The 9,090-nt window shown below is 47.4% G+C and overlaps 2 protein-coding genes across 3 annotated transcripts in view; one reads left to right on the top strand and one right to left on the bottom strand.

Moving 5' to 3' along the window:
• LOC142903021 (uncharacterized) lies at positions 1-4,674 on the top strand. The gene is made up of 7 exons (XM_076048431.1): positions 1-1,190; positions 1,556-1,732; positions 1,804-1,999; positions 2,526-2,747; positions 2,848-2,990; positions 4,141-4,276; positions 4,372-4,674. Exons 1-7 carry the CDS (start codon positions 1-3, stop codon positions 4,558-4,560), a joined length of 2,253 nt encoding a protein of 750 aa, XP_075904546.1. The 3' UTR covers positions 4,561-4,674.
• A 234-nt stretch (positions 4,675-4,908) lies between these two features.
• usp8 (ubiquitin specific peptidase 8) overlaps positions 4,909-9,090 on the bottom strand; it is a 10,035-nt gene continuing 5,853 nt past the window's right edge. Inside the window, exons 15-19 of one of the 2 annotated variants that reach the window (XM_076048414.1) lie at positions 8,819-9,029; positions 7,801-8,037; positions 7,066-7,208; positions 6,789-6,921; positions 4,909-6,422 (exon numbers count right to left, since the gene is read on the bottom strand). In XM_076048414.1, coding sequence (XP_075904529.1) covers positions 6,264-6,422; positions 6,789-6,921; positions 7,066-7,208; positions 7,801-8,037; positions 8,819-9,029 — 883 coding nt within the window. In that variant the 3' untranslated portion in view covers positions 4,909-6,263. Of the gene's footprint in view, positions 6,423-6,788; positions 6,922-7,065; positions 7,209-7,788; positions 8,038-8,818; positions 9,030-9,090 lie in introns of those variants that run through there. The other variant, XR_012929167.1, reaches the window with a different exon arrangement.

Below are 9,090 nucleotides of genomic sequence, written 5' to 3'. Positions count from 1 at the left end.
ATGAAGGCCGAGGCTTTGTCTGTGAGGCAGTGCGCCTGGATGTCGGAGGAGTGCCACCTGCTGGACGAGCAGCGCAGTGACTCCCGGAGTGACAGCGTTTGCCTGCCAAACATCTTCAGGACTAAAAAGGTGCGACCCCTCGCCATGGCGCCGCCTGGCCCTTCGTACCAGGTGTACCACACGGCCAGGGAGCTGCTGCTGCAGGTGCTGGACCGCGAGGCCGTGCGGCTGCTGGTGCGGCGGGCGGCAGCAGCTCACGGCCCGCAGACCAAGGAGCAGAGCGCCGACCTCTCCCAGTCCGAGTACTCTGAGGCTCTGATGTGGTTCTCCGTGGTCCTCCAGAAGGGTGTGACTGCTGTGGGGAGCGGCCAGCCGCCGGACTCCCAGCTCGGCCTGAGGATGGACGGCTGGCAGGCCGTCCTCAAGAGGAACAGCTTCCAGAGCCGCCTCTGCTCGCTGAGCCGACTGGACGGCGGTGACCAGCTGGAGGCTCTCTGGGCCTTCTGCCACCACCTGACCGCCCGCTTCCTGGACCTGTACACGCCTGGTCGGCGCCTGGCCGTCAAGAAGTACCGGCTGTCCTGCCAGCAGGAGACCTGCTCCCTTCACCTGGCCCTCCTCTGCGACCTGGCCTCCGGCTTCATCTGCAACGTGTACCTGTACTGCCCAGAGAGGCTGCGGAGGCGGAGCAGGAGGCCCGTGGTGGGGCAGGTGGTAGAGCAGCTGCTCAGGCCTTTCTGCAGGAACCGGCACCTGGTTCAGCTGGACAGGTCAGCGTGGGCCCAGGGAAGACTTGCTGATGTTCTCTCCGGCTTGGGGCTCAACATCGACTTGGTCCCGTGCGGAGAAATCCCCATCGAAGACCTCCAGCAGCAGCAGCAGCAGCAGCACCTGCTCCCCCTGCAGGGCTGGACAGGACCTGCACTGTTCCCACCGGCAGACCTGAGAGGATCCGCGGCTGACGTGTTCCTCCCTGGCCTCTGGGTGGCGCTGCACATCACCTACATCAACACCTTCACACTGCACTGCCTGCAGAACCCGGGCTCTGGCAGGCGGCCGCGGCTGACTGAGTTCACCAGGGCTCTGGCCTCCCGGCTGGCCGCGGAGAGCAGTGTGGCGGTGCCACCTCTGGCACACTTGAGCAGCGCTTCACACATGGAGACGGAGTGGAGCGACTCCTCCAAACAGAGGTCTGTCACTCTTTACTGTCTATTCCAAATTCTAATCTATCATTGTTTCCTTGGAAGACTCTCTGAGGGTTTAGGATTCCTAGATTCCTGAGAATCAAGGGAACATTTGGTGCTATTTACCTAATTGTTCCACAAATATTTCAGAATTTTCATTTATATTTGCCTCAGTGAGGTCCCCCTGTGTTCCAAAAGGTGAGACATCAAGCTTTGAATTGTCAGTTTATTTCCATCTTGTCACAGATGGCTTCCTCTTGGAGATGAACAAAGTGACTTAAGTGCAATGTTCAGTTAATACACGGTGCAGTTTAGTGTGCAGATAGACTGCAGGTGATTCCAACAGCGCTCTGTTTTTCTCGCTCTGTCAGGTGGCAGGCTGGTGATCGCAGTCAGAGGCTGCTTCCGCCGCCGGGCATGCTGGGAGTGTGCGGACTGGACAACTCTGGCAACTCCTGCTACCTGAACGCTGTGCTGCAGTGTCTGTGCTCCACTGTGCCCCTCGTGGAGCACCTCCTGCATCACGACACCAGAAGAGAGCTGGAAAAGTACAACCCTCCACAATATGGGCTCAGATTTCGACCCCCCCGCCCCGGTGGTTTCATCTCTGTGTGTGCAGGTCCGACTGCCGAGTGGTCGAGGCCTTTGTGCGCCTGCTGGAGGAGATGTGGACCGGCAGAAGCTCCAGTTGTGCTCCAGTGGAGGCCACAACCGTGCTCTTCTCCATCTTGCCCCAGTTCAACGACCAGTCGCAACACGACGCCCAGGAGCTGCTGCTCTTCCTCCTCAACGTGCTCCATGACGACCTCCAGAAGGTGCAGCCAAATATCCCCCTAAAACACGATCCACTTTTTACATTGAACTACACAACAGCATACTTCAAATAGCTCCGCTTCAAGCAGCAACTATAGTAACAAGTCAATAACTTGAAACCGATTTGAATTTTAAACACTTTTAATACACAAAAGTAACCAGGATGTTTTTCTAATGTAAGAAGTAGAAAGCACAGGTTTTTTTTTGAATATGCAAATTTGACAAGGCCTCCTAACTGCTATTAAACAATTCCTATAATAGAGTAATATAGAAAGAAAATTTAAGTAAGCAAAATTTTTAAAACACAGAAAAATTTAAACAAGTGACCTACTTGAAAGCTTTGTGTACTAATGTAGGGAGTAAAAGTTAAAAAAAAAGTAATCAGAAAAAGAAATACTCAAAGTGCAGATACCTTAAAAATCTGCTTAAGTTCATTAACAAAGTATCTTTACTTTGTGGCTTCCCACCTCTGGTAGCTGCACTGAGCAAAAAAACAAAACAAACAACTTGTTTGTGCTTGTCCACAAGGCAGCAGAGCAGCAGCAGACGCTTCCGCCGACGCGACAGTGGAGACGTAAGAGGACGTGCGGCTGGGCGACGGGCGGGGCTACTGTGGTGTCGCGGCTGTTCGAGGGCCAGCTGAGCTACGTGACGGTGTGTCTGCACTGTGAGCACCGGGCGCACAGCACGCAGGCCTTCACCATCCTGTCCCTGCCCATCCCCAGGGACGCCCGGAGCTGCTCCATCCAGGTAGCCCACGCCACTGGCACTGCTCTGCTCCCGACCTCCACTGCGCCTCGTTTGATTCCCACCTGCTGCACCTGGGCTCCGGCCCGCTTGTCCTCCGCAGGACTGCCTGTCGCTGTTCTTCAGGCGGACGGTCCTCAGCGGCGGAGAGCAGGTGTTGTGTTCAGAGTGCAGGCTGAGGAGAGAAACCCTTGTCCTCACCGCTCTGGATCAACCTCCCGACATCGTCGTGCTGCACCTCAAACGGTGGGTAACAGCGCAACGCTAGCAATGAACCTTTTAGCTCTGCTGTATAAATCCAATGCATTATTATCAATATTAGTACTGCATCGATACTCATACCAGTATCGGGTATGGGTACAGATACTCTATACCAGTATCGGGTATCGGTAACAATACTCGATACCAGTAATGGGTATCGGTCTATACTAGTATCAGGCATCAGTACCGATACTCTATACCAATATTGGGTACCGCTACCGATACAATATCAGTATTGGGTATTGGTCCTGATTCTCCATACCAGTATCAGGTATTGGTAGCAATACTGATACCAGTATTGGTCTATACCGGTATCGGTACCGATGCTCAATACCAGTATCAGGTATCGGTACCAATACCGGGGCTGAGTACTCGCATGTATACGCGTGTATATCACTATTTTGTTAAACTTGAGTTTGTGCTGCAGTGAAACTTGGGACAGTCTCCCCGTGTTCCAGAAAAACATGCTGAGGAATGTTGTTCAGATAACAGAACATCTGTGGAAAACTAAAAAAAAAAAAAAAGTGGCCTTATTAAGTACTCAGTATCGGTGAGTGCCATTAAAAGCAAGTACTTGTACTCCACTCATTCTGTTAAACCGCGGTATTGGTTCCTCCTTAGTTATTTTTATGACTGGTGTCATTAGTCATTTTGAAGTCTCGCTAGCGGAGGTCAGTGACTTTTTCTCCTTGATGGTTGTGGTGTCGCTGGGTTCTGCAGTGACCTCATTCACTCAAGGTCGTAATGACAAGAGACCAATAAAGTTTTAATTCATGTCGCCTGCAATTTCAAAATCACATTAGAATTGTTGTGACTTCACAGCTTTTTTTTTTTATGATCCAGCTTAAACTGCAGTAAATAATACAATCTTTATAGAGCACAAAGGTATCCTGGCTTTGTCACGTGTATGCTATAAAATAGTCATATAAGTCTTTATTGGTAGATAATTAAGTAAGGGTTTTGAGCTCTTGCTCTTTTCTAACCCTTCAAACAGCATTTGTGTCAGCAGCTAAAAGAAAGAATCAAGACAACACTGTCTGGGTGTATTAACAAGTGCTGCTGAGTACGACACCACTGTCACTTCTGCTACTCACATGATCAGCACCAGTTGTGTCTTTGGTCTTCATGTCTGCAGGTTCGGCTGTAAAGGGAAGAACCAGGTGAAACTGAGGACTAATGTGATGTTCTCCGCCGAGCTCGACCTCACCCCCTTCCTGTCCAGCTCTGCACTGAACACCCCCTGCTCCTCGTACCAGCTGTATGCCGTGGTGGTGAGTTCAAGTCGTTTTCACACGGGAAAATATCATCCGCTTCCAAGTATGGCGAGATGACGTGGAAAAATCTTCTCGGCCGCTTCTTTATCCAGAACCACGCAGGGAATCTGAACATGGGTCACTACACAGCGCTGTGTCACAACACCGTCACCCAGACATGGCACTATTTTGACGACTCTGTGGTCAGAGAGGTCAAGGACGGCCCGGTGCAGACCCCCAACGCCTACATGCTGCTCTACAGTCGCAGGCCCCTTCACAAGCCACAAATCCTCGGTCTGTAATCACACATTATTCAATCGTGCAATTGTTGACTTTTATCATTTACAATTTTATTTCAAAATGTCTGTTGTAAATATTACAATATGCATAAAGAATATTGCTACATCAGAAAAATCTGCTTTATCTACACACGGCCTCTGAACAGTGGCGGGCTGTACGTCATATAATATCCACTTGGTGGCCTTACTTCCATTGTTGCATATTACAGTAGAGTTTTTATCCAATCATATTTCAGCTAGCTTGTGTTGCCAGGCTCTAAAACTGAATAATTAGACAGACTCAAAGTCAGCTGCTGCCCACGTTGCCACTGAAACCATCCCGACGGATATTGAAACACAAACACAGACATCATTTTGAAGCAGTTTTAATAAATAGTTATACGAGTCGTTTGAGGTTAATACAATTGTTATATTAGAAACTATGTTTTCCCGAGAATTAAGAAATAAAATCAACATGTACATGTCGCAAGAAAACAGGCTGATCTCATGCTAGGAATATAAACACTGAAGCGCAGCGCTCAGGAGCCAAAGTCTCACACCTGTCGCTTACAGACCAAACCGCTAACATTTCAGTTTGTGCTTCCGTCCGTCAGTCAGTCAGTCAGTCAGTCAGTCCGTCAGTCAGTCAGTCAGTCCGTCAGCGAGATGTTTAATGGTAATGCACGCCTGTGAGAGCCGCCTTCAGATTTTCTTGCTTTGACTGAACGCTGATATAAAGAAAAAAAAAATCTGACAAATTCAAATCATCTCCTCCAAGAAACACAATGCATTCAAACAGCAACAGCGGCACAGGCCAAAACTCAGCCTAGAAATGGTGCAAATAGAACAATGGAAAACATGGATTCGATTCTGCAACAGAGAGCTCGTTGAATGAAACGAGTAGGCAAGAACTCAGCGTGTCATTTTATTTCAAAGCGTTCTTTGTCGAGTAATAACGACCGCTGCTGATCGAAGCACGTGATCTACTAAGGACAACTTAAAAATGATTGCATATAAGGTCGGTACGTGAATGTGGCTAACATGGGCAAACAATCTCATTCGCTTAAGCTTCTCTTAAGGTACGATGCTAAATGCTGCAGTGACGTTTTAAACCAGCTGGACTGGAGCCCCATCATCACGCCATCACTCGCCGTCATGAATGTAGTGATACTATAATAGTTGCTACCTTCAAGAAGAAAGAAGTCATTTGGTCTCTTGAACGCGTTTCCATTCGGATATTTACATATTTCAATGTGCAACATTAGCATTTTGAGCATGTACGTGGTGTGTCAAGTTTAAAGCCCGTGCTAGAGTATGAGGACCCGAGGATCAGGTCTGCGGTCGGCACCGAGTGCGGCAGCAACGATCGGTTCTACAGCCCAACCGTCACAGTTCAGAAGTCAGTCTAAAGAAAAGCATCTGTTTAATTGGTTACAACATCGTTAGTGAGATTAAACAGAATTTTCCCACATATTTAAGCTTCTTTAGTCGCTGCAGCACGCTGCACAGTGTACCTGCGTACTCCTCAATCCACCAGCCTCAATGCCACCGTCACGCACATCCAACCTCTAGTCCATCTGCAGCTACGTGTGGCAGGTCCTCCAACCTTTGCTTTCAAAAAAAAAAAAAAAAAAAAGATTAAATGGAAGAACCTCTTGGCGCGAGCGAGCCTGTGGTCCTGCTCTGGTGGAGTGTTTCTTCTCTTCTCTTCTCTTCATACAGCTCCATCACAGGGTGGAGTAAAACAGGATGTAGGCCGCAGAGGACTTGACGGAGGAGGTGTAGATCTCAGACACCTCGTGGTCGTCGAACTTGAACCAGCGCTGTTTGGGGGCATTCTTACAGTAGGCTGTGTAATGGCCACCGTCCAAACCCCCGTAGTGGTTCTGGTGGGGAAAGAACACGTTAGTGGCTACTGGCAATAATCGCAAGACAAACCCTGTATCACAATATTTGTATATGACATCGAGCAGCTGCACCACAGGCTGTTTGCTGACATCTCGAGAAATTTCAAACATTAGCACTTCTTCCAAGTCAAATGCTGGAGGAACTGTGTATTTAAATAAAGTTGACTATAGTTGTTATACATGCACATAATTGCTCATAAGATGTAAATATCTTGTTTTTTTTCCCTTTCTTGTTCTACAAATATTGTATTTTCTTTTAGATTTCTTTAAAAAAAAATGTTTTTTTCATTATATTAAAGTTGTTCTACTTTATAATTCAGAACAATGTGTCACTCCTCTACTTACAGAAACTCCATAAAGGCTGTACTTCTTCAGGTTCTGCTTGGGTCCTATGACATACTGGGCCAGGTCCAGACCATCTAACTGGAAGTCCACTGATGTTTGCAGCTTCTGCTTCCATCGACCCTCATAAGAAAAACTGCGTCATCGAAAAGTGAAAAAAAAAGGGAGCAAAAGTGTAAACCTTATTTTCCAGAATATAAAAATGTGCACAGCATAAATCAACAACTACACAGAACTGTGACGCCATGGTCAGTTTTTAAAGCCAAACACCACCACACACCGTTTTAAGTGCACCAGAACGATGGGCGGAACCTTCCAGATTTCCAGTTTCTTGGTGGAGTCTCTATGGGCTTTACAGTGTCTGCAGAACACCTTGTTATTGTCCGTCAACTTCTCCTCTTTGGAAAAGAGCCTCAGACAATCCTGGCAGAGAGAAGCAATCATTAAAGTCAACCCTCAGTGTTGCACTAGGAACGAAAACTTTAAACAGCCACAGTGAAGGGCTTAAGAAAAACACAGGCTTGCTGACAACCACTCATGCACTTATGACAAAGACGAGTGACACGAGTTGCGTTTCCATTGCGGTTTTTCGCAAAATAAAAACGATATTTCTAAAATTTCAAGAAAGCACAATTACGAATTGCAGGTGTTTCCATTGAATGGTGTGAAGCGCAGAAGCCGTCATTAATTCTCCTAAAATCTGCATGTCAATGTTGTTTGCAGTCAACAATGGTTATTATATTTTTCTCTGTGACCACTCCTCCTCCGTCCAAACATAACACGTCATTTTCACTTGAAGTGAACTGGTCACGTGACCCCGTACGTCACGTTCGGTGCGAAAAAAGTGTTTCCATGACACTTTTGCGACACTTTTACCTCTGAAAAAACACCTGATGAGAGCGTCAAAACCATTTAGCTTTAAGTTTAGTTGTTTCCATGACCAGTTTTTTCATTGCGATATTTAGGTTTTGTGCAATTCTCGGGGCCATGGAAACGCAGCTACACACAGACCGACCTGCAGGGAGCACTTGCTGGTGGAGGCCAGGGGCAACGACAGGTACATGAAGGTTTCAAAGGTCCGTGACTTGCGGTGGCAGGTCATGCACTGCACAGTGGACTTGAACTGGCCCTGGAACAGAGCCACGATGATGGACTCGTTCAGCAGCTTGTGTTTGCTCCAGGCCAGGTCGGCCGCTGTCTGATCATCCAGGTGGTCGTTTTCCTCCTCCTTGTACCGTTTCCTGTTGTCCGCCTGAAAACATCGGAAAAGATAAATTAGACAAAAGTAGAAACGGCAAGAGGTGGCAAACGTGAACGAATGCGGCTCTCCGTCTTCCCGGTATAAGAAACAGTAGACGTGAAACATCATGTAGTTGTATTTCAAACAGAAGAAGTCAGCAAGAACTACTTTTAGACAAATATACTTTGTCATTAGCATTCCTGTTTATGTTTAGTTAAAAGACAAGACAGGTCCCCTTTTCCAACCGGTGAACCTAAAGTTCGACCATCAGACAGGAGGGAGGTGATGACATGAAGAGTGTGGTGAGAAATGCACAATGTGGTCTGAATGGCTTGATCAGGTTCGCTTCTAATCCCCAACTGGAGCTGGTAAAGAAACAAAACTTTACCTTTTTCCATTTGATCTAAAAATTTATGACAAAAACCCAAAATCAAAGGGATGTAAAAACAAAACAAAAAAAAAAATCCACTGCATACAGGAAATGGGATGCGTCCTGGGTCGACCACACAGACACGTCACACTCACACTTAAGACGACCAAAGACAGACGACTATTTACTTACTTTCTAATTAGACACCAAAATGAAACCCAGTGGAGAACAATGAAATAAAACAGAAGTACAAATACGCAACAACAAACATGGTTAACAAAAGATGAGCTTTTAAAAAGCACAAGTTGATTGAGTTTTCCATCTAGTCACTAATTACACTGATTGGTTTGTGCCTTTAGGTATCAGGATGTTATAAAGGCCCATTGAGAAGATGATGTGGTGCAAAGAGCTGCAAGGTTCTACCTTGTTGAGGTCCTCGTGGAGGCCGTCCATGAGGAAGAGCAGCAGCTCCTGCGAGTCCTGCTGGTCGTAGCTGGAAAACTGCTCGTTGATCTTGCCGATAGTGACCTTGAAGTCCCGCGGGCTGATGAACTTGTACAGGTCGGCCCACAGCGCCTTCATGATCACGCCAAACTCCTCGGCCACCTCCCCCTTGTGGCCGAGGATGTTAGACCTGTGTGAGGGGACGGCGACAAACCTCTTGAGAAACTTTTCTTTCCTTTGCCCATCGTTCA

The sequence above is a fragment of the Nelusetta ayraudi genome, unplaced genomic scaffold (genome assembly GCF_046127955.1).
Source record: "Nelusetta ayraudi isolate G7.1 ecotype Tasmania unplaced genomic scaffold, CSIRO-AGI_Nayr_v1 ptg000005l, whole genome shotgun sequence".
NCBI classification, from domain to species: domain Eukaryota; kingdom Metazoa; phylum Chordata; class Actinopteri; order Tetraodontiformes; family Monacanthidae; genus Nelusetta; species Nelusetta ayraudi.
Note: the sequence above shows the minus strand (reverse complement) of the source record. Positions and strands in the feature narration are given on the sequence as shown.